Below are 25,786 nucleotides of genomic sequence, written 5' to 3'. Positions count from 1 at the left end.
CTGCCTCATTATTCAAGGCAGCCAGGCTACCTCAATCTGCCTTGTTCTCAATTACAATTTCCCTCTTTCAACATCGCAAAATGGCCGACCCGTTGAGTATTGCGGCATCAATCGCAGGCCTCATATCAATTACGGTTGAGGCGGGCAAGTTTCTCAGCCCTTATGTATCAGCTGCCAAAGAAACCCCGCAGGTAGCCGCCCATGTCTTCTCGGAAATACAGAGCACTCAGGTGATCCTGCAAGGACTCCAGAGCCTTACTACAAACTTCGCATCTGTGAAAGCCCAGCACGCTGCGTTGATCGGAGTTAACCAGGTCGTTACCATTCTGACAGATGGCGTCCTTCTCTTCTCGGAACTGCAGAGTGAGCTTAAGTCGCTGCCAGCTAAGGACGAGGCAGACGAAAAAATACCAATATGGGCGCGATTACAGTGGGCACGCAAGGAAGGCTCCCTCAACGCACTGATACTGAGACTGCAGAGTTTCAAGAGCTCAATGACCTTGGTATTGATGATATTGAAAAGGTAGGTGGTTTGGAGTACTTGATATCCGAATAGTTTGCTGATTTTCCAGTGACTCCGATCGATCAGCGGCAGAACACCAAGAACAACTGACCAATAACGTCAAAGTCCTGCTCGAAACAAATCACTCCCTGTCCCATCGACTGATGAGTTTGGAAGATGCCTTTGAAACTCGGACGATCGCAACACAGCGGCGGAGTATTTTATCATTTTCCGGGCGCCCTTCTAGTCAACTTCAAGAACAAGAACCAGCAGCGCCAAATTTAACACAATCATCTTTCAGCACCAGTACGGACAACAGCCTATCAAAATCCGACTTTGAAGATGATCTAGAGTCATCGAGAGTGTACCGTCGGGCACAACGAGATACAATGGACTTTTCCTTCCGAAGCTCCATAGCGAGATCTAATGCTTGGTCTATCCTGTCGAGTTTAAGTCTGGGTGACATTTCAGTCATCTCGGTTATAGGCTTGCCCGTGTTCCCTGAAGACATTACCAATGCTCATCACTACAATTTCGGAGAAGTCACCTCCACGAAGTGGAGAACTCAAGAGCTCGACTACATCAAAGATGTACCCATTTCTCAAGAGATACCAAGGTTTTTGCAAGGGAACTTACTCCTCGTCAAATGCGACAATCTAAAGGTCAAAATGTTACAGATACCTGGAATGGGAATGTTTTTTGATCAAGTGATTTCCCCGGCCGACCCATTCCAACTCCTTTGGGAGGTCTTTAGCCAAGCATCCCCACTGGTAATCCTCGTTCAAGCGCTGAACCCACAAATTGATGTTCCTCTTGAACGATGGGAAAACAGCTCTCCAGATCCAAAAGACGAACTTTCGCCAAAATATAAGAAGATAACCACTATGTGGTTTCTTACGTATTGTCGCACTGATCTTCAGGTACCCATTGATAACCTATTCACCATATCGGATCTGACTGATGGAGATTGTTACGGATTTTTGAAAGTACAGCGCAGCTTATTTGAAACATGTAAAAAGAATAGGATACTGACGTCTGATAGGTCCTTCCAACGATTTCATTTATTGCCGACAAGTTAAGAGCAGACGGCATTGTGGAAGAATGGAGCCTTCAACACCCAATAGAAGAAATCAATAGCGATCCCATGGCTACACATATCGCGTATGACCAACAGGAATTTGTGCAAAAGATTGAAGAACTTGTGGAAATAAAAACCCGACTGACTGGTGATCTCGCATGGGGAGAGGATGAAGACATCACCGGGACCTTTGGAAGGGTGAGACAGCTTGCTGATCTACATATCGCCTTGCTCATTAGAATGGAAAGAAATCTCTTCTTAACACAGTCTGAGCGCAGGTGGGCCCCAGTCTTCGAATTCTATCTGGACAACATTGAAACGGAAACGATATTCATAATGAATGAACTGAGTGTCAAGGCTAAGATACGATCTCTCATCTCTTCCAGGCGAGGTACAGCTGGGGATCGAACCAAGGCATTGCTAACCCGCTGTTTAATTATCCTACCGCTTGTCCAGGATCGGGTTTACGCGTATACACGTTTTCTAAATAAGGTATGACTTGGTATCATGAATACTGCCACAATACAAGCTGACAAAGGGACTAGATGCTCCCGAAGGCCACTGAACAGCTTGAAGATATTGTTACCGCGCTCTCACACGCTCGACAGGCCTCCACTAAAGTTGAAGAAGCCATCAAGTTTGGAGAGGACCGCGAAGTTGTGAGAGATCTGAATCGGCGGCTGCTGGATTGGAAAGATCTTCGTCCAGGCGAATTTGGCGAACTGGTTATATACAACTTTGTTGTGGTAACGGTTGGGACCAACACGCATCCAGTGAGAGAGACCAGGGCGCTGTGTTCACCAATTCACTAACGAAGCCAACAGTATCGTGCATACCTTTTTCAGAATATTCTCCTCCTTTGCGAAGAGGTCTACGACAAGCCACAGCGAGCATCTCGCTTCAACAGACCTGATTTGACAAAACCCGCAGTGAGGCAACAACAGGCCAAGTTGATACTGAAAGGACCTTTCTTTCTGAAGAACATCCGTGGGGTGAGAACTGATACTCATAACGGTAAGGACTTCACGGGAATGGAAGTATCTAATCTGCGATATTGATTCTGAGATCTCTAGGCTCTTACATTTGTGAGGTACAGTGGCGCGCTAATAGCAGCACGAAACTGTCGGTATTCTCCATGGCGTTTACTGTCGAGTCTCAAATGCTCCTTTGGGCTTCGAAGATCGAGGAGACTAGAAAAAGAGCGGCTTACATGGCTAACGCCGAGTTAAGCTATCATGGTTATATCACCAGTATTTCGTCCCGGCAGTTTCGAATCAATAATGCAAATACGGACTCGACACCAGGTCCACATCGGTCGATATGAGTTAAATAGGTACGCTCAGAATAATGGAGTTCAGGATAGGTGCTATATAAGCTCGCACAATATATGCTGTTTGACAGTCATTGACTATGATATGTCTTACCTCGGGAATTTATTAAAACGCATGTGATAAACCAATGGATTGGTCTGAGCACGAAAGTCATCGGGCCGTATTAAAAGCATTGACGTCCCGTCACTGATCCTTCGACATAACAATGCTTATTTGCCAATCAATCCATCCGCTTATGTTATTGTTACTCAATGTTGAAACTTGTCATATGCACGTAAGCGAAGTTATGGCTGACCATAAGGCTGTTTATTCGGCAGTTACCCTTGTTCAAAACTCTGTTAAGTTCAGCCGTTACCCAATGAAGATAGGGTTAGGCAGATTCATGTTTTTAAGGAAGTGTGCTAGCGACTGATGACACCTAAATGAGGCTAGTGAGCATGAGATGTTAAAGTAAGCGGGGGCTACATGTGCCGCTCCTCAAGTTATTACCTGTCCAATGCTTGGACGAGAGAGGTATATAAAGCTGTGAAGGAACTGCTTGGGTCTCAGTATGCATAATTTCTCATCTTTTTCTTCAAAACCCCTTGACTGCAATTGGTCTTCTATTATCGTTGTTATATAACACCGTGCGACGCATCATACACCATGGCTCACCAGCAAGGATACAACCAACATCAACAAGCTATGGCTTCTCAGAATGACAGAGGGTCCTTCCAAGGCGGAAGCTTCAATATCGCTCACCGCGATACCAACGCTGTACTCAACATCGAACTTCAACAGGGCACCACCGTGCGCTCCAAGTCTGGTGCCATGATTCACATGTCAGGCACTGTTGAACTATCCGGAAAATCCAAGTTCTCGTTCGGCAAGCTCTTCACTGGTGGCAACCTGTATGAGTCGCTGTATGCCGGACCAGGTCGCGTAGCGCTCGGTCCAACTCTCTTTGGAGACATCATCACGTTGCCCGTTGATGGTCGCACGTCTTGGACTATTGGTAGAGATGCCTTCCTCGCTAGCACCTCCGAAGTAACCAAGAAGAGGGAAACTCAAGGCATTGGAAAGGCTTTGTTCTCTGGCGAGGACCTTTTTGTGTTCCGTGTTGAGGGACAGGGTATCATGTGGCTGACGAGCTTTGGTGCCGTTGACCGACTGGATGTAAGAACCCCATAATCTCTCATTGCAGTTTTCTTGCTAACGGCGTTCCAGCTTCAACCCGGTGAGGAGCATGTTGTTGATAACGGCCATCTCGTAGCTTGGAGTTGCAACTACGCCATTGAAAAGGCGGGCGGAGGAGCTATGAGCAGTATGAAGACTGGTGAGGGTTTGGTGTGCCGCTTTACGGGTCCTGGGTCGGTTTATGTTCAGACGAGGAACATGGATGAGTTCCAAACTTTTATTAAGGCTACTGTTGGAGCCTAGTTCTACGTTGTTTCTCTGTTCAGGAGGGGGAACGAGTTTAGTCTTATTACCGAGGAGTTAGTGGACTGATTCTTTAACCAGGTATCAAGGATCTACACCCATTCTAAAATGAAGTATTGGTATATATGGTATGCTTCTTATGGTAGAATAAAAGCATAACTCTAGTCTGTCTAATGAAGTACTCTATATGTAAACGTTAAACTCATCTCTATAAGCTAGTGTTCAATTCTCTTATGAACTCGAGCAAACATTTCCTCTCTCCAACCAAGGAAGCTGATATGTGCCGCAGCAGGTCCAACAATTGGCTGCGCAACCAAAGTTACCAAAGAAGCTTTCACAGCCTCCTTGTTCGTGATGTATCCCTTGCATCTTAGGTCCAGTGTCCGGTACAGACTGTGAGCCAGAACAGACGCAACGTTCAGGAACATATCGCGTTGCAAGAACGTGAAGATCTTTCTCTCTGTACCAAACCCATATCCGCCCGAAACTAGAGATTTGAAAGTCCCAAAGACTCCAGGAATGCTAAGGTCTCGACTAGTGACGATGCGGTAGAGGGACCAGAAATGGATGAGTGCTGCACCTGCTGCTCCCGCTACGTAGACCTTTTTCAACAACGAGCGCGTCTCTCGCTTTCGCTCCGCTGCCAAATTCTTCGCATCATGTGAAGCAGCGGGCTCTCGTCTTCGTAGAATGGCTGTGGTACCAGCTGTTATCGAGCCGACCCAGACTGGGAACGGCTGCCACAAGGCTGCAAAATTCTGCCAAGTAGCTTTGTTGTTAAAAGGCCAGCTCATCAGCGCAGTGGGCAGGATATATCCAAGCCCGATGCCAGGAATGGCTGACATGATAGCTGCCTTATCGATCGAGCGCCCGGCAACGGTCATAATAGTGCCCCCTATAATGTTCTCGCATGTTGAGATCAAATGGTAAAGAGGTGCAATACTTCCGATGCCCTTGAGTTGATAACCCACACCAAACAAAGAGGGACTGAATAAGTGTTAATAAATATAAGTAGTTGCGTCGGTTCGGATTAGGTGACTTACAGAGAGGTGAGAAGGCCTTTTGAACCAGCTCGGTAGCTCTCAAGAGTCCAGTCAAGAACCGTTGAGAATATCATCGGCGTAAAGGCAAGGAATTGCAATGTCACCGCATTATTATGTGATGCCAGAGGGACTCCAAATACAGCCACCAAGACAGACAAAGTTTTATCCACGGTCTTGTGACCTGTGTAGTGTGTTACAAGAGGCTCGCCCGCGAAAGTAGTTGGCAGCTCGAAGGGAAGAAGAATCTGGCCAGCAAGACGAAACAAAGCTCCCTGGCTCAGAATCCCAAGACCGATAGGAATCCAGCTAGATAAAGGCTTCGCAGGTAGCTCGTCGGTGAAGGGAACATTGTGGTCATGGTGTGGGATAGGAAGATTGTTGACACGAGTAGCGTCGACAAGCTTCCTACCACCCAGTCGAAGGGCGACTTCGGTATTGAGCAGTCGAGCCAAGATGGGACCGAGAACTGATAGAATAGGCGTAGCCTTGGCTTGCATTTCCTGCGTTCTGTGTGCGTCGTCGACAAGCCACTGTACTCTATCGTGGCGCTCTGCTTGGACGGCACTGAAGGCAGCCTGAATTTGGGAAATGCTCCAGTCAGAGCATTCGTCTGAGAGGAGATGATTCACAACTGAAGCAGCAGTTTCGATAGCACAGTTACCGCCGTGGCCAGTGAGAGGTTCGAACTGGTTGGGTTGGTCAACATTTGATGTTAAATGGATTGAAGCAGCTTACCTTATGAGCCGCATCACCAATTGTAATGATGCGGTTATAATGCCACTTCTGAAACACCCATTCATGAAGTGGTGTCAGTGTAGAGTTGGTCCTGGCTTCGTACAAATCACCAAAAGTGACTTCAGGAGTGATTTGATCAGACGCATGCTCTTCAGCAAGTTTCTTCTCATCTTCCTTCGTATATCTTGGGATATCCTTTCCGTACAAAGGAACAGGCAGTCTCACAAAGAGGAAAAAGTAAAACTTTCCCCCTGGACCAACCATTACCAGATAAGAGAACTTATCGTTGTAAACGTAGTGAGTTCCTTTGGTCAATTTCGGCATCGAGGTTGTAAGGCCGAAAATGCACTTGTAATAACAAGGTACGGTTGACCATTCGTCGGTAGGAAAGTATCCGGGAGACTCCTTGTTGCCGATGCGCCACATTTCTTCCCGGACGGTACTGTAGATACCATCTGCTCCGACGAGTATATCTCCTTTGAAAACCTTGCCCTTGTCTGTGATTACCTGGACGCCATCCTCGGTTTCCATGACGGATTTGACAGCTTGGCCAGGATATATCGTTTCTTTTGACTGGATATTGTTGTACAAGCTCTCCAAAAGCGACTGTCTATCAACAAAGATTGTCGGATAACCATGTCTGAAAGGTTAGCGAATGACGTCTTGCTAGTTGTCAGCCCTAAACCCACCCCTCCAATAAGTGCTTTTGAATATCGCGATGATGCCTAATAACAGAGCCATCATGATTTCTGATATACGAATCGTCGAGAGGAATATCAACAAGTGATATCAGTTCCTCCGCGCAGCCCAATTGATCAAGAATTCGAAGTCCGTTAGGTTGTAAACCGATACTTGCGCCAACCTGAGGTGCAATCTTGTCGTAGGACTCCAGTAAGATATAATTCACACCAGCTTTTTCTAGCATATTGGCCAGAGAGAGGCCGGATATACCGCCTCCGGCAATAATAACTGTACGCTCTTGCTTTTCCATATTGTCGAACTTTAACGAAGCTTGGGCACGATACTGATTAATTGACTCATCGCAGAAGTATTCCATTTGAAGCTCACCTAGATATATACGTTGTCGCTATCGGACGTGCGAACCACGAATTCCCGTTCTTCGGGTTCTCGGGGTACTTTCTAGTGCGAGTTACAATGAATATGGTGATTCGATGAATCACCAATACCACTGTAGAAAAAAAGCGCAGACCGTTAGTTTTGTAGGATACTCGGATATCTGCAACCCGGATACCCGTGGCGTGATGCCCCACAAACTGTAGATTGCGTCGTGGACATAATGCTACTTTTGGAATATGAATCCACTGTTGCCAAGGCAGAATCTCCATTCAATCTCAATGGAGTTTGGAGTGTTTATCGTGGCCAGTAGTTCGTCTGAATTATGCGGCCATACCTGAAACGTAGACGAAACCTTGTTGGGCCATGCAGATTCCGCGGACTAACAGGGGTAAAGGGGTTTTTGCATGTGTTATAAATTGCTGAAGAACCCTTTCAAGATGCAAATTGCAAAAAGAAGGTCAGTATCTGGTTATTGAAACAATAGTTTTCTTTGGACCGCAGAACCACTGAATATCCGCCTATTGTGGACAAATAAGTGTGTAAGCATTATCAGAGCTACAGTTATGCAGTTTGGCTGGAACAATCAAGTTATAAATATAGCGATCTTTATTTCGAGTAAATATGTCATAATACTTCAGATTATTCTATTCTTAAGAGTCCAGAGGTAAAGAGAAAAACCTGCCTATAAATTCAGAGAAGCTCTCAGAAACAGTTCTAGAACGTTAACCGTCTTCTGTGCTAGATTTAACCTTAAGTTGATACTCAGAACTCGAACTTAATCTAAATGTATGTTATAAGCATCTCTCAAACCTGGATGTAACATGGAGCTCATGACCAAGACTTAACATAAATATCTAATTGGTATACGGAATAAAAGGTGCATTTCCCCAAAGGACCACTGCTGGACATTTCATATAGATCAGCACGACAAAATACCGACAGAAGTGATATATATCGGTACAAGCGCCCTCTGCCTCATGCCAAATGCATTTTGTCTTACTCCGGACCGTTTTAGTCCGGCGGTCCGTACGCCCATAGCCACGTCATCATCGGACCGGTATTTACTATATCTCCCGAAATCCTTTTCATCAAGATATAAAGTTACGGTCAAAGATAAGAAGAGGCATACAAATGAATTCATAAGGCCTTCCATTCGCAAGCGCCACGATGACTCAGCCATCACAGCCAGGAAATCAGCCGAAAGATGCTATCTTTCGAAATTTCACCGCCCAACAAGCTTCCAATTACGCCGAAGGTCGCATTGGATACTCTGAAAAGCTAATCGACTTCGTTCTGAAAGAGCACAACTCTAGTGGTGGTAGCAATAGGACTGTACTGGATGTAGGCTGCGGACCGGGACCTGCGACGCGATTGCTGGCGCCGCACTTTGATGTCGTTTATGGCGCTGATCCGGGAGAGAGTATGATCCAGACAGCCAAGGAGCTCAGTGGGACATCGAAGAGTGGTAGCCCGATTCAGTATGAGGTGATTGGCGCTGAGAGTATTGACACAATTGACGGTCTTGAGCACTCTTCGGTTGACCTTATCACAGCAGCTACTGCGGTATGTATCGGTGAGCCTGTGTATGGTTCGTCGCTAACTTCGATGCAGGCTCACTGGTTTGACATGCCACAATTTTGGAAAGCAGCTGCCAAGCTACTCAAACCAGGAGGAACCGTTGCTATATGGACAGTCTTCAGGAACTTCAGTATGTATGCCTAGAGTACAACCAGAGGCGGTGTTAACATTGATAGACCAGTCCGGTGACAAGTTGTCGGCTATTTTTGATGACTTCTCGGAAAGCGTGCTTGCACCATACACTTCAGCTGGCACAAAACTCACCCATGACGGATACATCAATTTGCCTATGCCATGGGATGATCCAGACACCGCTGCATTGTACGACAAGCAATCATCTGCGCGCCACGAGCTCAAGGCGAAAGATGGATATCTTCCAAAGACCTACACGCGGTTCACCGAAACTGGTGGTATCCCGTTAGACAAGCAGCTCATGATGTTTGAAAAGCTTGTCCACAGTTTTGGGACAGTGAACCGCTGGCAAGAAGCGAATCCCGAGCTGGTTGGGACCGAGAGTGACATTGTGAAGATTCTGTTGCAGAAAATACGTGATGCGGCTGAGGAAAATGGCGGTTCACTGGATTGGTCGGCTCTGGCAGATAGGTTGGCCGTTGCGGTGATTTTGGTGAAGAGAGCATGAGTCTTCATCTTGGTTAGATGGTGAGCCGACAGCACCAACTATCGGTAGACAACGGTAAGATTCAAAAACATCTGTGATGCATTATCTTGAAGGATACGAATAGCCATTCGAATCACGTGCTGCCTGCAGTAAAGTCGTTGAAACTAAGCCCTAAGTCCACGAGAATGAAACATTTGTAACTATTGTGCTAATCTGAATTACTAGGTACCCTGTAGGATTCATCTGTATTGATAAGTGCACTCTGTCCTTTGCAACGTTAAAAGCATATTTTATGAGCCGTGTCGAAGCCGAGTTTCTGGGTCCAGCTTCCGGTTTCCGATACTCCCGTGTGGAGTTGAGAAGAATTCGAACAATGAGTTGCACGCGCGGTGCAGCAGCGGACACTCCTTCCTTTTCGGTGCTAGGAACAATGATCTGACTTTTCCAACGTTGCAGTTGTTGGTTCTGCACACCAAAACCCTGTCCAGTGGGCCTGATTGGACCGGCTCGTACTCAAGATGTAACGCTGCGACAACCCTTGACCTGGTGTGAGTTTTCTCTTCTCGTTTTCAACCGACAGCTGTTTATTGTGGCTTAGATACCCTGAAACCTAACGGCCTTCGGCACAAGCACGCCACGTACGGGATTTAACTTTACCTCAATTAAATAAGCTTTCGGCAGTGGAAAAGTCAGGTGTGTGCACCTTTGCCGCGGAACTATTGACTCAGAGATTAATAATTTTGATACACGGAACTTTGAAAGGAACTTTATTGGATAGCATTGTGCTTGGTCATGCAAAAGAAAAGGGGGAAAATGCAAACTTTGCCTCAAACCAACGCAAGAGAAGCAGGTGAAGAAACATCTATAAGTCCCTCTGCAAGAAGCAAATTGATCAGAATATGTGAGAGAACAAATGTCCTCAACAGTGAATGCGAGAATCGGATCTCTTCGCCTGCTACCCGAGACATGGATTTAAGAGCTTGATTGGTTCCAAACCCTGATCTGCAAAAATAGGCCCGACGGGCGTTGATCCCGGCCCGCAAGGAGGATTTACCCATCTTGGCTCAAACATGGAAAGTTCCGTAGCAAAAGGTCATAAGAAAGGGGCCATTGTCTGCAGACGACATCCCCAAAGATGTTGGCAGTGTTGTTATCCTATGCGAGGATAAGATCCTTTTGGAGCACGGCATTAACTGCGGGCAGCCAACAGCTAGGATTGCATGTTTGTCCTGTCCTGTAGCCAACACCCAGCCGCACAAGTTGCGTGTTATTTGCCTTGCAATTTGACCTGTAAGCTTCAATCATTCATGCCCAAAATGAAGGGCGATGTTCCCGAAAGTTTGCTCTGTAGTGTGACACGTACCGGGGCCATGGTCGAATCCGTGCCTTGCAGCTGAAGAAGGCATATCAATGTAGACCCTCCCATTCCATGGCTGATGTCGTTTATCCAATGTCTTGGTAACAACGTCAAGATGCTCTTTGCGCGCGAGCATGAGACGCCTTATAACAAATCGCCTGTTATAAGGGCAGTATCCATGATTCTGATGGTCGTTACGGTATTCTCGGTGTTTATTCGCATTCTTACTCGACTGTCTGCTGTGAAAAAGTCCAACTTCTTTACGTCTGATGAGATAATGATACTTACGTCAATGGTAAGTCTTTTGTGTTGTACGACGCACGGTTCGCTGACTTTAGTAGGTCGTTTCGATCGCTCAATCGACGACTGTTTATGTCCAAGGCTTGAATGGGCTTGGCAAGTTTGATGTATCGGTATCACAAGTCTCTTCAATATTAAAGGTAGGTTGTTTTTGTACTCAGTCGTCGGATCTAACGTATAAAGGGCCAACTTGCATCCGATATTCTCTTATTCCTGGCATTGGGGCTGTCCAAGCTTTCGGCCACGACGACGATTTGGAACATGTCTCCTCTGTCGCACAGAAGGCTTCTACCCATTCAGATACTTATTGGAGGTTGGACTGTATCTGCGATCTTTGTACGAGCGTTCTCTTGCCCTGTGTCCAATCCCTGGGACTACTTCAATGGACGATGCATCGATATGGTATGTGCCAACAATTCCTCGGTCAACTCTTCTAATTTCGTCAGGTCGCATTTTGGATCTACATCGATGCAGTCAACATGGCTACAGATTTTATAATCACCGCCGTCACTCTAGGGATTCTCGTCCATCTCCAAATGCCATTGGGCACAAAGGCGATGGTCGTCGGCGTCTTTGGTTGTCGCATATTGTACGTTTATCCGGACTCCTCCAACACAATAACTAATAAGTCAGAACAATCCCGCCAGCTATTTCTCACATAATGTACTACCAACGCGCAATCTCCTCACAAGCTCCCATGTTCGACATGTGGATGCCAACCATCATCAATCAGGTAATCCAGTGCGTCGGCATAACAACAACTTGCATTCCCTTCTGGTGGCGATTTCTAAAAAGCTTAGAATCAGGACAAATGGGTGCAGGGGATATTTTCGGGGCACTAAGCAGGAGCAACAACTCAAGAAGCGGAGGGACATCTCACCTCCAGGCATTTGAGTTACAGGGGACTGGAAAATATGGTCGTACGTGGAATGCATCCGTGGCACTGCAGACTAGCCAGGAGGCCCTTGTCAATCCTTCTTCTGTTGGTACAAGGAATTAGAGTTATTTTCGATATGCGCGGCGTATGTTTGTATTTAGAAGTATCACCCGCTGCGGGCCGTTAGGTTAATTGGAAGTGGCATTTGTTTAAACGAGTACTTGGCTTTGACAAGGATATGATCAGCAGTGAGCAGTTTCAGTGTCTGCACGTCGTCTCATGCATTGTAAGATTGTGTCTTTCTTCTCGGCTGTTGGTTCGACTGCATGCAACACAATGCGGCAGGGATCAACAACATGTGAGCATGCATGGGTTATTTAACTTTAACAGTCATACGAACTCTCTTTTCTCAATCACAGAACATCCTTCGTTTCCCCTCAATTCGTTCTGTTCAACTCTCCCGTTCTTAGAGTGCCTTCAATATGGCGAATCGATACGAACTTGACGAAATGGCTGCTGGAAAACATGCTAGACCTACCGTCGAGGATGTCTCGCAGCACAGCGACCAAGACCATATGGACAGCGCGCAATTAAACAAGCTGGGAAAGAAGTCAGTCCTCAAGGTAAACTTCAACTTTTGACTCTCAATCTCCTTCACTGACACGTCACAGAGAAACTTTGGCGGCTGGACCATCCTCGGATTCAGCTGCGCCGTCCTAGTTACTTGGGAAGGAACTCTAATGAACTTCGCCCCCGGCTTGACAAACGGTGGCAGCGCCGGTATAATCTATGGGTTCATTTTTGTATGGATCGGCGTTCTCTCGTCCTTTGCGACCCTCTGCGAACTCGTATCCATCGCTCCCATGGCAGCCGGCCAATACCACTGGGTCGCTATGTTGGCACCGCCCCGATACTCGAAATACCTTAGTTATATCACTGGATGGATGAACTTTGCCGGCTGGCAAGGAACTTCTGCTGCTGCAGGATTCTTGACCGCGACGATGATACAAGGTCTTGTTATTTTTACGAGGCCGGACTATGAGGCGCAGACTTGGCATGGCACATTACTGATCTGGGCTTGTATCTTGGTGGCTATTATCATCAACACCGTTGTCAGCGCTTTGCTTCCTATCCTGGAGGGCATGATCTTGATTCTGCATCTTATTGGTTTCTTTGCGATTCTTATTACTCTTCTGGTCTTCCGGGACAACGACAATGGTACGGAGGTCTTTACTGAGTGGAGAAATGGTGGAATGTGGCCTTCGCAGGGTCTTTCTTGGTGGGTTGGATTGCTGGGTTGTGTCTTTTCCTTTACTGGTGTTGACTGCTCTTTTCACGTAAGTCTACCGTCCCCATTCACGATCATAACTGACTATATCAGATGTGCGAAGAAGTCAGAAATCCTTCATTAGTTGTTCCTAGATCTATCATGGGCAGTATCACCATCAACGGCCTTTTAGGCTTCGGCATGATAATTGCCATGCTTTACAGCGCCACAGACATTGACGCAGCTGTTGAAACTCCAACTGGATATCCTTTCATGGAAATCTTCTACCAAGCAACAGGGTCCATCAATGGAACTGCTGGTATGGCATCTCTCATCGTCCTCATGACCCTGTCCGCTACTGTTGGTGTCATCGCTTCTACATCGCGTATGCTATGGGCTTTTGCTCGTGATAATGCCATGCCTTTCTCAAGCACCCTCTCCAAGGTACGCTCATCCACCTCATATACGTCCAAAGCTAACAGTTTAGGTGGAACCTCGAACCAACATGCCCGTTTGGTCCATCTCAATCACATGTCTAATCTCTTGCCTTATCGGACTTATCAACCTCGGCTCAACAGTCGTCTACAACGCCATTGTTTCAGTTGCCATCTCTGGTCTTTACGCATCCTATTTCATGCCCGCCATCCTGCTGCTCTATCGTCGCTGCGATAAAGACTACAAGATCAGAAACATCACCGGCGACGGAGAGGTCCTCGAGTGGGGTCCTTGGCATCTTAAGGGAATATTTGGCATTTTGAACAATACCTTTGCATGCATGTTTATCTTTATCGTGTGGTTCTTTAGCTTGTGGCCACCTCAGACTCCTGTTGATGCTGCGAGTATGAACTATGCTCCTTTGATGACTGGTGGAATAGCAATTCTTGCTACGGTCTACTACTTTCTGTTTGCCAACAAGGTATACGTTGGTCCGAAAGTTGAGCTGTAGGCAGGAGTCGAAAAGAATTCTTTTATGGCTCTAGTACAATAGTTGAGATCGACTAATTATCTGTTGAAGTCTATAAAACATTATTTCCACGGCATGACTTCAATCTCAGGCCAAATGTTAATCCACCTCTGAACCTTCTTATTCCATGTCTCCTCCGTCATGATCTGCTGATTCGGCCTCACAATAAGTCTGAACATATCAGAAAGTCCCCACGGCGCATAAATATCCCACTCCCCATCATTCCTCAATCTCACACCGATCAAGGCCGTGTTGGTTCCCCAAGTCAACATTGAACCTTCGGAGGAACTATGCTGGGGACATGGCTTGCCAAATTTCTTCTCGTACCAAAGATGGACGCGAGCCTGATTCCGAATCTCAACTTCAACAGGGATATCCGCAAAGATCGTTTTTCCTCTTTGGATGATTTCATCTTCGGCTTCCCAAGAGAGATCCGAGCTGTCAAAGTAAATAAGGTCGTAGTCGTCAATGCCAAGTTCGGGGTCTCGTTCTGTGACGACATTCCAGACGGTTTGAGTGAGTGCACCAGCTGCGAGGTACCAATTCGGTAGATTCATCCCGGCTGCGCGTTCTAAGACGGTCATGAGTGTTTTGTTTTGTTGAATGGCATCTTTGAAGCGAGATATCTGCTCGTTGAGAGGTAAAAGACCGACTTCCATGATTTTGATGGTTGTAGGGTTCACGTTTAATTTTTATGGAAATTCACGGTTTCCTGGTTATTGAAATGTTTGCACGTGACGCAATCTTGCATGATGATTAGGCAAATGTCTCTGAACCGCCAAGTGCTGTGTATTTTATGAGATAGGACATTTTTAACTTCCATATTTGTATGTACTTTGTTTGTTTATGTCTTTATACGGTAAATTCTCCAGTTACTTGCTATTAGAGTTGAAGATACCGTCAAACTATAAAGGAACTTCTTTTATTTTCTAGTAACGGATACTTCCTCCTTCAAAGTTTATCAATGTTTGGATAGTTATGAGAACCTTGAAATGTCATTATAACTTATATAAGATTCATCTCTCGCTGCCTGTGGTAAGAGCCCTAGGGCAATGTTCATCTCTAACTCGGATTCCCTATAACAACAAAGCTCAATGTACTTTCCTCCACTCGGTTTCTAGAGTGAAATAAAGATCTATATAGTATGATTATTCTCAACTTCACTTTCATATGAAATATCCTATCTTTCAAGTTAGTAGTATTCTGTTTCCCTTAGCTCTATGATGTTGAGTCGGAAGTGCCAGTGTTATCGTCAAGGTGGGTCCGGAAGCGAAACCGGCCCAAAGGGAACCACAACCGGTGCTCTCTAGGCAGTGCACTGTCGGTATAATTAGCGCTGATTGCACCCATTGGTAACAGGACTTAGCAGACCGCTCACCAATTTGCAGGGGACCTCTTCAGAAAGACTGCCCGCCTGCCACGTATCAACAGTACAGATTGATAGTTGCACAAACACAACAATGTCTTGAACCGACAGTTATCATAGGCTTGCCCTTTTCAATGACATTTAGAGGCCAGATACAGCGGCTGTCGGCCCCGCTTAGCACTAGATAAGCTGTCACAAGACCCAGAACTCCAAGTAAAAGTGTGCGGGGTAATAAACGGGACTGTCGGTCTGCCTCCGGAGCCGGCCGTCTCATATTACGTGTATCAGGAAGGTTTCCGCCTTTTATATATCAATCGTGAAAACAATTTCTTTCCTCATTCATCAACGAAATAATTAGTCAAAATGCCTTCAACTTCAATCTACCAGTCAGTCATCTACCCGGGGAACCACGAGAAGTTATCTTCGCCCCAAGATACCCAAAACTTCATCGACAACAAACTCGTCTCCTCAAAGACGACAAAATGGATTGATGTTCATGACCCAGCCACAAACAACATCATCACCCGTGTCCCTGAAAGCACGAATGATGAACTTCAAGAAGCAGTCCGCTCAGCAAAGGCTGCTTTTCCAGCTTGGAAGAGGACGAGCATCATTAAGCGTCAGCAGATCATGTTTAAGCTGACGCACTTGATCCGTGAACATATGGATAACCTTGCGACAAGCATTGTTACCGAGCAAGGAAAGACTTTTGCTGATGCCAAGGGTGATGTTCTGCGTGGATTGCAGGTTTGCGAGACGGCCTGTGGAATTACCACCCAGCTTACTGGAGAGGTCCTTGAGGTTGCGAAGGATATGGAGACAAGGTCTTACCGACAGCCTCTTGGTATCACTGCTGCCATTTGCCCTTTCAACTTTCCCGCTATGATTCCTTTGTGGTCCCTGCCATTAGCTACAGTTACTGGAAACTGCATGATTGTCAAGCCATCGGAGCGTGACCCCGGAGCTGCCATGATGATTGCTGAGTTGTGCAGAGAGGCTGGCTTTCCTCCTGGCGTCGTCAATGTCGTGCACGGATCAAAGGACACGGTCAACTTCCTCCTCGACGAACCAGAAATTCAAGCCATTTCCTTTGTTGGATCCAACGCAGCTGGAGAATACATCTACCAACGGGGTTCAGCCAATGGAAAGCGAGTCCAGGCTAACCTCGGCGCAAAGAACCATGCGCTATTGAGCTCAGACGCAAACAAAGACCACGCCCTTGACTCGATTGCCGGGGCTGCCTTTGGCGCTGCTGGACAAAGATGCATGGCTTTGAGTGTTTTGATCACCCTGGGCGATGCGAAGCAATGGTTGGATGACCTTGTGACAAAGGCAAAGGATCATATCGCTGGTAGTGGATTCGATTCAAAGTCTGACTTTGGTCCACTTATCACTCCTCAGGCTCGTGATCGATGCGAGTCTCTTATTACTAGTGCTGAGAAGGATGGAGCTAAGATTCTTCTCGATGGAAGAGGCTGGAAGCCTGAGGGTTTCCCAGATGGCAACTGGGTAAGTCACCATTCTAACACTGAAAGTCTAAGCTAACAACCACAGGTCGGCCCGACTGTCATCGCAGGTGTAACCCCCGAAATGGAATGCTACCGCGAAGAGATCTTTGGCCCTGTCCTCCTGTGCATGGAAGCTTCAACTCTCCAATCAGGAATTGAGATTATCAACGCCAACGCATGGGGCAATGGCGCGGTGATCTTTACCAACAACGGCGCCAAGGCTTCTTTGTTCCAGCAAGAAATTGACGCTGGCCAAGTTGGCATCAATGTTCCCATCCCTGTTCCTCTACCCATGTTCTCATTCACGGGTAACAAGCGAAGTGTGGCTGGAACAGGATTGGCCAACTTTTATGGAAAGGATGGGTTGAGATTTTACACGCAGTGGAAGACCGTGACTTCGCTTTGGAGGGCAGATGAGGCTAGTACGGGAGAGAAGTTGACGAGTATGCCTACTAACTCTTGATTTGAGAGAGAATGAATGAATCTGAGGGCAACTCGAGTTTAGGTCACTGCGTAAGTGGCTGTTGAGCTAAATCTATTGTTATATCTAGACGAACTTAATCTGGCCAGCAAACACTCCGAGTCCTTTGTTTAACGTTTCGTGCCCATGTTCTGATCAACCACATTTCTAGCCGAGGGCTGGCAATCAAGGCCTTTTCTTTGTCTATTGATGTCTCCGAGCTTATGGCGGTCAATCTAGCTCTCCACTGTCATAAGCACCATTGAACACCGAGGAAGGCTCTTTGTTCTATTCAGATACCCATGCCGCTCAAGCCAAATGTGGATAGCGCTAGTCCATTGTCAGTCCCACCACGCAAAGATATTTCAAGTTTAGCCGTTGCCCTCGTTAACTTAGTTCCTTGACACTCACTGTCTCGTTTCAATTCACAACACCGTTTCAATCTACAATACCATCTCAATTACCTTATTTATCGTATCATTCTTCAGTATTCATGAATTTGTAGCATACGCGAGCAAGATGATTTCTGACTCTCTGTACATCGCCTACAAACAAGACACCAGCATTTTCGCTTACTGGCTGGTGCACACTTCAAACTTCATTAAAGTAAAGCTGAACAACGAGAGACAAACAGAAGACCTGCCGAAATATGCGCTTCAGAGGTCTAACGAAATCTCTACCAACGATTTCATCACTCTGACGGAATTCTTGGTCGAACAAGGGCACCTTTCCAAACAAGGGTACTTGGAGGGTGAAACGTTCGTTTACAGCTGTTTAAAATCTGCCATCGACAAGAGAAAGAGCGCCGGGAAAAAGTACGATGAACTCTCAGGATTCATCGACAGTCCCGAATTGGTTGAGAGTAATGCTACCCATCAAGCCTTTATCCGCACTATCGAAAAGTGTTACAACCTTCTCAATGGCCCAGAATGGGAAAATAACAACCAGGTAGCTGTGGAAGTCTCCGTCGAGGAGGTTAAAAAGTTTGTTAGCGGTAAATACAACACCCTAGAAGTTGAAGCCGGTCAAGCATCTGAGGATGAAGAAAAGTCAGACTCAGAGCCTGAACCCGCGTCACAACAAGGACGGCAACAAGGACGTGGTAAAAAAGGAAAGGGGAAGAAGGGAGGGCGAAAGGGCGGAAAGAAGCCGAACAAATCCAAGAACAGAACCGAGACACCTAAGGCTGAAGACGAACCTTACAAGCCAATTCCGTTCGAGGAAATTCGAGTTGCCGACGGCGGAGACAGCTATCTACTTGCTACATACTCGGCGGTTCAGCAATGGATTGAGCTTCGACGATTCGTCCAGAACACCTGGGAAGAGGTTGCTTACGAGGGTGTTAACACCGCTGCGGCAGCCGGTGTATCCAAGGTTGCATTCTCCATCATGAGCAAAACGATTTCTCAAATGGCCGTTCGTTTTCCCGAGAAGAAAACATCTTATCTGACTCTCATCAACACTCTTACCGGTGGTGGAATCGATGAAGCCCAGGGGAGGTTTCAACTGGAGGCTTTGACGCCTGAGGAACGGACAAACCCTAGAGTGGTTTCGGATATCAAGGAGCAGTTCCTATGGAACATGTATGAGATTCTAAAAGACTTCCTCGAGAATCACCAAGTCAACCGCACTGGGAAACCAACACAAGGTCTGAAGAAACGTCTTGGCATCTGGAATCATAACCTTGACCTGGAAGTAGCATCCCAGGAGGAAAGAATTAGCTGGAGACGAAGCTACACCATCCGGTGGCTTTTCGATCTAGTCAATGTGTGTTCAACACCTAGGAGACTACGCAACAAAGAGGCGCAGTTGCCTAAAAAGTTGGAACAAATCAATTGGTTGGCAGCCAACAATGCAGAGGATCTTAGGGCAATCTTCGGTCTGGATGACTTCGCCGCCGAAATTACAACCCTGGCAATGCAAGACCCGGATAGCCCGACTACAAAGGTTGAGGAGATGATTCAACCCCATCACGTTTTCCAACTCCAATGCATTGTGGATTCTTTCACCGTTTCCAAGGGATGGTATATTCCTGCCGACGCTGGTCATCGCCTGCAAGAGCCAGCAACGTTTTCAGCAACTCGCGATATCGATCTATTCATGGATCGCAAGCACAAGAATTCTTTTGGCGGTTACCCATTTTCACTTTCTGTCTTGTGGGGGCTCGGAATACCATCCTGCCATGATGCCAACGGTCATGCGACTACCAGGGCTTGTATTGACGAGATCAATTATGACTTTGCCAAATTCCTTGGTTCGCACGTTTACTCTAAAGACCAGCAACTTGTGAAGGACATTGCCTTCAGGTTCCCGCTCAAAGTCCAGGTTGCAAGGAACCGGACGGTCGACAAGGAATACGAGAATGCGTTCAAAGACACACCTCCATCGCTATTTGCTTCTAATGCCAAACATGGGCTACAAGAGTTCTCGCCTTTCCTGTGTGGTGCCGGTCTCGAGGAAGCACTGTCACTGTCGTATAAACCGTTCATGAATCTATGGCAAGAGATGCGCGAACCATTGCTCTTGATACGTCTTTACCGATATCTTAAGGGGATCAGGTTTCTGACGGAGCGAATTCCTCTCTGGGAAGGTCTGGAGATCTTGTTTGAGAAATGTTTCTTCACAAAGGAGGAGATAGAAACTCAAAGGATGTCGGCTCCTGTTGGCCAAACCCACAGCTTGTTAGCAAGGCTACACCAGACCAGATCAGGCACACGCACACATATCTCTGGGAGAGACATGCACGAGTTCTGGGACATAACCAGGTGCAACACTTTCAACTTGCAGACTATCATAACAGACTATCGGAGAGTTGGCTGGGACTGGGGAAAGGTTGCCGATGAAGGGACTCGTTCAGAGGAAGATATACGTATGCTGAAACTGGTCGGCAGGACGCACAGTTCAGAAGCAGTGTGGTTGGAACAGACCAAGATATCAACTGAAGGCGATGGTGGTAGAGACCGTAAAGCAGAGGAGCCACTTACACAATCCGTTGTTGTGCCTGTTTCCTTGGAAGGACCTGCTTCTCAAACGCCGATACCCGAATCATCAACAACCGATCCAGAGGATCTGCCTAAGCTTGAGGACGGCAAACCGACTGAATACGAACTCCTCAGTCGCATCCGAGAAGACTTCGTTGACGACGTAAACGGCTTTGGCAATCAATTCGACCCCAAAAGGCCTCTTGTAGGTCTCAATTACCCCCAAATCACATATGTCATCCTTGACGTGTTCAAACGCGTCGAGGAAGATCTTGAGGAAAAGTATCAAAAGGATCTTAAGGATGATAAGATTCTGATAAAGGGTAACCCTAACTACGCACATCACTTCCATGGAAGCGGTAACGACCCTTCTAAGAGATCCAATATGTATCTCACTGCGATTGAGGCCTATCGGAGGGGGGTTAAAGAGGGTAAGGATGTCAAGGATGCTATTGATCTTTTCGAACGGCTTAGCAAGGCGTTAAAAGATGAGAAACGTCCTATGTGTCGCTTTACATTCTGGGGGGATGTAAAAAGGCCGTAAAGGAATGCATAAATGTGAATTGACGACCAGAGAGCCAAGGAAGAGGAAGAGAGGACCAAAAAGGTAGATAGATCTGGGACAGCTTGTAAACATCATTTGGGTGCTTGAACCTCTGAAAATTAGTTTTAAATATTACTCTTCGATAAAATGATATTTCCATGTTAAAGAGATTATAAAACAACGACTTTATAGCACGTTTGCTAACTACTCCTCTGACATCGTAATCGAATGACAGGCGTCCCTCTCCAACCTATCCCCATCCAGACCTTCTCACTCAGTGATCGCGATATCAGCACAGGTCAAGTAAACCTGAGGCGTCTGGAAGGAATTCCACTTGAAAGACAGGAGAGTATGGTTCGACACATACTCTGGAATTTTGATCTTTCCAGAAACAGTGTAGCCTCCAGCAATGGATGTATAACACGAATTGATCGGCGCATTATCAACACCGCGACATCCCTTGCCGTCCTGATTCCCATCGAATGACTTGCACGTGAACCAGTCATTGCGATAACATGGCTGACCAGGTGAACAATCAGGACTATACCCACAGGCCTGTCCATCGACATCAGTGCAGGGCAAAAGGCCTTTTTCAAAGCAGTCTTCCGCAGCTTGTTTCTCAGCCTGGGTAGGTATGTAGTTCGGATCGAGGAATTTGTCGACGATGGATTGATCTTGACAGATGCGATAGGCGAACATGCCTCCGTGGTCGCCGTTATTGTCGACGCACCACTGTACGTCAATGACTTGGCCGGGTGAGTATGTAGCGACGGGTTTCTTGCCCCAGTTTGGGCCGGGTTGGTTGTAGTCGACGCTGACTCTGGCATTATAGCCGCATGGACCGGTACGGCCAACTTGAGCGGAGTCGAGGTCTGGCCAGGCGGTTACGGGTTCGAGAATGGTGCATTCGGGGCATGTATCTGGACCAGCCTGGGGTTGTCAGTCTGGGAGTGGGAGAGGGGAGGGATATAAATACCTCTGCGTTAAGACCGGTACGGCTCATGGGCTTGCTGAGATAACCATGGGCATGGACCAAAGAGCAGAGGGAGGTAAGCTGAAGAACTTGACGAACAAACATGTTGATATCTTGTTGATAGTGATACTGATGTGATGGGTCTGCTGGATTATGAAGCTTCAAGTTGGAGGAGATAGACACCTTTTTATATCCAATATGTCTCATATAGTCTCATACTTTTATTAACCTCGAGGTGATCACTGCCGTTTCTTCATGCTGTCCAGTAGCTTGATCAGTTTCCTTATCGAGTAGGTAATCTCCTTGCAAGGCCTAAAAATCCCCCTACGAAATGTAAAGAGGAAGGCCATCAGTTCCTCACCCACCTCTGAATGTGGGACCAAATGCCGAGGGCTTCGGCGCTTTCAACGTCATTAACATGGCATGACCACCTTCACGATGATCGAGTGACTAAGAACGAGGTTTACATGCGCAGGGATTGGCTTACAAGATTACGTCGATCAGCCGCGGGCCGAATGTATGCATGTCTGGGGTCAATGCCAAGACTCATTGCATGAAAAGAGCCGTTTCTAGGCTGTTGGTCCTGAACATCAAGCGGAGACTCCGCTCAGAGCTGGGATGGTCGGAGGTTTTCCGTATCCTTGCAAATCTGGGGTGCTGATGATCTGACGGCTTTCGAGGGCAGTGTCGATTTGAAAAACAATAACTTGAAAACGATTCCAAAGGCTTCGTCTCTACTCCTCAACAATCACCAACTAAGGTTGGTGAAATTTTATCAACACTGCAAAAGGATAAGAACCCACTGTCCGATACTGATCTGGTTCTGTTCGAGGCGAGCTATCTGGCCAGACTTCGTAGAGTCTAGTGAAAAGATTAAGATCATGTGGAACTACCGCGAGACTTTGAAACTTCATGCTCGCATAGTAACCAATACCCCGCGTTCTTTACCCAACCACGTGGCGGCGACATGTCGGTGACTTTTTAATATTCGGGCCTCTATCGGAGATCTAACCTTATTCATCCCTCCGGAGAAATCGACTACCTATATTGGCAGGTGAACATACCCAATGCTCCAAACTATATTTTAGCACATGGCTGAATCTTCGCAGACCTCCGTATGTTAACTATAAGGTCTTTGAGCTCTGCATCTTTTAGTCAACTCAATGAACTTGTCAACCAGCACTTCAATCCTTGAGACAACATCAAAACAGGTACAATAGATCTCTTCAACGTAGGTTTACGAAATCGCCTCGCTACTCCTTATGTCTATGTTAGTAGACCTAGAGACTTCTATTCACTCTTAATTGCATCTGAGTCTCCGCTGTACACTAAGATCCGCCATTATTTATCACGCAACTGGTTCCTTTATTGAACGGTATTACTACTTCTACTTATTGCTGTTTCTCTTGCAAAATACTCTCACAATTATTCTAATAAACATTAAATTCTTTTTTAATGGTACTGTTATGCTGCAATATCTTCTCAATTCTTGTGTAGTTTATTAGTAGTTAAACGATGACTATCGATAAAGATAAGGTTATAAATAAACGTTCTCTCTATCGATAAGCTTATCAAAACTTCCTGACTCAAGCGGTGTGATATCTTTGACGCTGCCAAGTCTTGGTATCGTGGCAGGGCATCTTGGCCATGCTATGACATCATGGTCAAGGCGTCAGGCCATCGCCACTCCAAGAAATGAACGACACGTACAAGATGAGATGGAATTCCAAGGCAATCCCTGACTTTTTGAAACATAGATTGACAAGGCTGATATGTTTCAATCCTGTTTTTATTGGTGATGATCGCGTATTAAATACAGCCTTGGATACAACACCAACAGTCAATCAATAATCATCATTTGTTATGGTTAAAATGCGTCAGTCAATTTTTCATCAATTATTATGGCTCTACGGAGTGGTTGAGGGAATCGATCTCTCATCAAAGCGAGGACTCGCGTTTCATGGCGACGAACACGAGTCAGATAACAACCTTCTCAAATCAAACAACTCTGAAATCGCCTGGTATTACACCTGGTCACTCTGGCCCTCACAACACATTGGAGATTCACTACCATTCATTCCACTAATTCACGGCCTCGACGATGCATCAGACTCGGAACTCCCAAAACGTCTAAATGGCCTTCCGGACTCTTCAACTCATCTTCTCACCTTCAACGAACCAGACGGGGAGAAAGATACCGGAGGAAGTGCGATTTCACCCAAAGATGCAGCGAAAGCATACATCGAGAATATCGTTCCGCTACGAGATGCAAAGCGCGAGTGGTGGATAAGTCATCCTAGCGTTACGGGCTCAGGACGCGGTCTGGATTGGCTACGCGACTTTAACGAGTCGTGTTACGACATCGACGATAATGGATGTCCTACCGACTTCATCGCTGTGCATTGGTACGGTGATGCGCTGGGTTTGGACAATTGGCTCAACAGTCTTCGGGAATTCTACAATGAGACTGCGCCTGATGCGCCATTCTGGATCACAGAGATGGCTCTCCCGCAAGCTGATGAGGAGGCTACGTTTGCAATGATGAACGAGACCCTCCCAAACTTGGATAGCAGAGATGATGTCCAAGCCTACGCGTGGTTTGGAGCTTTTAGGACTGGTGACGCGAATGAGTGGACCGGAAAGAGCGTGTCGTTTTTTGATGGCGATGGAGGTTTAACGAAGCTTGGTGCTGAGTATTTGGGCGGTGAAGAGAAGGGTTTTGAAGAGGGTATGTCTCAGGGTGTTCTCACAGCGCCCTCAAAAGGTCTTTTGGCAGCTGGATTGTTTGCAGCTGTGGTTTATTTGTGGTGATTTATGAGGATATGTTAGACGAGTAGATAGTGATACCAATTTTACAACATAGACTGAATTTCAGCATCGCGAGAAAATAAGACGCTAGTTCCAAGAAGGTTATCACGGAGAGATAGGCTGAAAGTTCGCCTACTTTAGCGTCATCGTCTTAGGTTTTAATTGGTGGAACATCTAAATACACACTGTCCATTGGTGGAGCAAGCTATCTTGTCATCTGAATCTTATTAGTAACCTCCGTCTTTTATTTCGGAAGCTCAACATCTACCAGAGAGAATTTTGGTCAACTTCATCACAACATTATGTGCACCATCGCGTGAAGTGTCAGCCTAGATTACACTGAGCTGTCAAGTGTCAACTCTACATCTGAATTAGACATGATCTATTGACAACAGATGTCTTTCATCGTCTTGTACAGTCGCAAATGCCGTCTTCAGTGAACATTACCCTACACTCACACAGACACGTTATGAAACGCGGCAAGACAATGTTTCAAGCCACAGCACAACGTCATCCATTTGACACCTCGTTCCAGTTGAACGGAATCCAATCATATTATCAACAGCTTAAACGTCGACGATCTTACAACTGTCTCATGCTTTGAAGTCTACTAAATCCTCTGTTCCTGACTTTAGACTGTCTTTTTCTCGCGTCTTTGCATTACCACGCGATGACTGTCTGCTTCCAGCAAAGATCTCCATCCTCCCTCGCACGTGGTATCACCCAATGCAACATCGTGTTTGTTTGCAGGGTACCCATGTGACGTCAGGACTTCTCCGCACCAAGAAATCCAGACCCATGGTTCATTGTTATGCCCAGCCTCTTTGGATTCTTCATTTGCTGGACAATGCTGGGATTCTGTAAGTAAAAGGTCAATTGATATCAATTCAGCCTGTTCAATAACCTGAACTCTTAATTAATACCCGGAGTAATTGTTCTCGACTGTCAATGCTCAGTTAGTTACTGCATTCATTGGTGGGATGTTGTCCATCTACAGCT

General features: G+C 46.4%; 11 protein-coding genes across 11 annotated transcripts; 8 read left to right on the top strand and 3 right to left on the bottom strand.

Annotated features, from left to right (window-relative positions):
• Positions 1-45: 45 nt before the first annotated feature.
• B0J16DRAFT_330301 (Pleckstrin homology domain-containing protein) lies at positions 46-2,998 on the top strand. Its single transcript, XM_046126446.1, has 6 exons — positions 46-523; positions 573-1,488; positions 1,545-2,072; positions 2,126-2,353; positions 2,405-2,594; positions 2,654-2,998. The coding sequence occupies exons 1-6, from the start codon at positions 81-83 to the stop codon at positions 2,902-2,904; spliced, it is 2,556 nt and encodes an 851-aa protein (XP_045990008.1). The 5' UTR covers positions 46-80; the 3' UTR covers positions 2,905-2,998.
• Positions 2,999-3,595: 597 nt separating this feature from the next.
• B0J16DRAFT_352951 (tryptophan RNA-binding attenuator protein-like domain-containing protein) lies at positions 3,596-4,330 on the top strand (the record flags this gene model as incomplete). The annotated part of the gene is made up of 2 exons (XM_046129281.1): positions 3,596-4,066; positions 4,118-4,330. 2 exons carry the CDS (start codon positions 3,596-3,598, stop codon positions 4,328-4,330), a joined length of 684 nt encoding a protein of 227 aa, XP_045990007.1.
• Positions 4,331-4,448: 118 nt separating this feature from the next.
• On the bottom strand, positions 4,449-7,283 carry B0J16DRAFT_330298 (uncharacterized protein). The gene is made up of 5 exons (XM_046126445.1): positions 7,177-7,283; positions 6,798-7,119; positions 6,109-6,748; positions 5,374-6,059; positions 4,449-5,317 (listed from the first exon to the last, which is right to left on the bottom strand). Exons 2-5 carry the CDS (start codon positions 7,097-7,099, stop codon positions 4,546-4,548), a joined length of 2,400 nt encoding a protein of 799 aa, XP_045990006.1. The 5' UTR covers positions 7,100-7,119; positions 7,177-7,283; the 3' UTR covers positions 4,449-4,545.
• A 924-nt stretch (positions 7,284-8,207) lies between these two features.
• On the top strand, positions 8,208-9,520 carry B0J16DRAFT_330297 (S-adenosyl-L-methionine-dependent methyltransferase). The gene is made up of 3 exons (XM_046126444.1): positions 8,208-8,748; positions 8,797-8,893; positions 8,940-9,520. The coding sequence occupies exons 1-3, from the start codon at positions 8,353-8,355 to the stop codon at positions 9,401-9,403; spliced, it is 957 nt and encodes a 318-aa protein (XP_045990005.1). The 5' UTR covers positions 8,208-8,352; the 3' UTR covers positions 9,404-9,520.
• A 1,334-nt stretch (positions 9,521-10,854) lies between these two features.
• B0J16DRAFT_409889 (uncharacterized protein) lies at positions 10,855-12,039 on the top strand (the record flags this gene model as incomplete). The annotated part of the gene is made up of 5 exons (XM_046133109.1): positions 10,855-11,034; positions 11,081-11,179; positions 11,223-11,441; positions 11,486-11,628; positions 11,673-12,039. 5 exons carry the CDS (start codon positions 10,855-10,857, stop codon positions 12,037-12,039), a joined length of 1,008 nt encoding a protein of 335 aa, XP_045990004.1.
• A 291-nt stretch (positions 12,040-12,330) lies between these two features.
• On the top strand, positions 12,331-14,156 carry B0J16DRAFT_367460 (amino acid/polyamine transporter I). The gene is made up of 4 exons (XM_046130132.1): positions 12,331-12,539; positions 12,588-13,253; positions 13,298-13,627; positions 13,671-14,156. Exons 1-4 carry the CDS (start codon positions 12,399-12,401, stop codon positions 14,127-14,129), a joined length of 1,596 nt encoding a protein of 531 aa, XP_045990003.1. The 5' UTR covers positions 12,331-12,398; the 3' UTR covers positions 14,130-14,156.
• On the bottom strand, positions 14,157-14,824 carry B0J16DRAFT_330292 (uncharacterized protein). Its single transcript, XM_046126443.1, has one exon. The coding sequence runs from the start codon at positions 14,804-14,806 to the stop codon at positions 14,210-14,212; it is 597 nt and encodes a 198-aa protein (XP_045990002.1). The 5' UTR covers positions 14,807-14,824; the 3' UTR covers positions 14,157-14,209.
• Positions 14,825-15,836: 1,012 nt separating this feature from the next.
• Positions 15,837-17,911, top strand: B0J16DRAFT_280081 (Aldehyde/histidinol dehydrogenase). Its single transcript, XM_046123886.1, has 2 exons — positions 15,837-17,022; positions 17,068-17,911. Exons 1-2 carry the CDS (start codon positions 15,877-15,879, stop codon positions 17,482-17,484), a joined length of 1,563 nt encoding a protein of 520 aa, XP_045990001.1. The 5' UTR covers positions 15,837-15,876; the 3' UTR covers positions 17,485-17,911.
• Positions 17,912-17,975: 64 nt separating this feature from the next.
• On the top strand, positions 17,976-21,057 carry B0J16DRAFT_392089 (uncharacterized protein). The gene has a single exon (XM_046131976.1). The coding sequence runs from the start codon at positions 18,001-18,003 to the stop codon at positions 21,004-21,006; it is 3,006 nt and encodes a 1,001-aa protein (XP_045990000.1). The 5' UTR covers positions 17,976-18,000; the 3' UTR covers positions 21,007-21,057.
• A 219-nt stretch (positions 21,058-21,276) lies between these two features.
• On the bottom strand, positions 21,277-22,084 carry B0J16DRAFT_392086 (uncharacterized protein; the record flags this gene model as incomplete). The annotated part of the gene is made up of 2 exons (XM_046131975.1): positions 21,277-21,936; positions 21,983-22,084. 2 exons carry the CDS (start codon positions 22,082-22,084, stop codon positions 21,277-21,279), a joined length of 762 nt encoding a protein of 253 aa, XP_045989999.1.
• Positions 22,085-23,649: 1,565 nt separating this feature from the next.
• B0J16DRAFT_330288 (glycosyl hydrolase catalytic core-domain-containing protein) lies at positions 23,650-24,896 on the top strand. The gene has a single exon (XM_046126442.1). It carries the CDS (start codon positions 23,843-23,845, stop codon positions 24,788-24,790), a length of 948 nt encoding a protein of 315 aa, XP_045989998.1. The 5' UTR covers positions 23,650-23,842; the 3' UTR covers positions 24,791-24,896.
• Positions 24,897-25,786: the final 890 nt, after the last annotated feature.

This window comes from Fusarium flagelliforme (genome assembly GCF_020744385.1).
Source record: "Fusarium flagelliforme strain FIESC 12 MPI-CAGE-AA-0113 chromosome Unknown B0J16scaffold_1, whole genome shotgun sequence".
Classification (NCBI taxonomy): domain Eukaryota; kingdom Fungi; phylum Ascomycota; class Sordariomycetes; order Hypocreales; family Nectriaceae; genus Fusarium; species Fusarium flagelliforme.
This window is presented reverse-complemented; position numbering and strand designations above follow the sequence as displayed.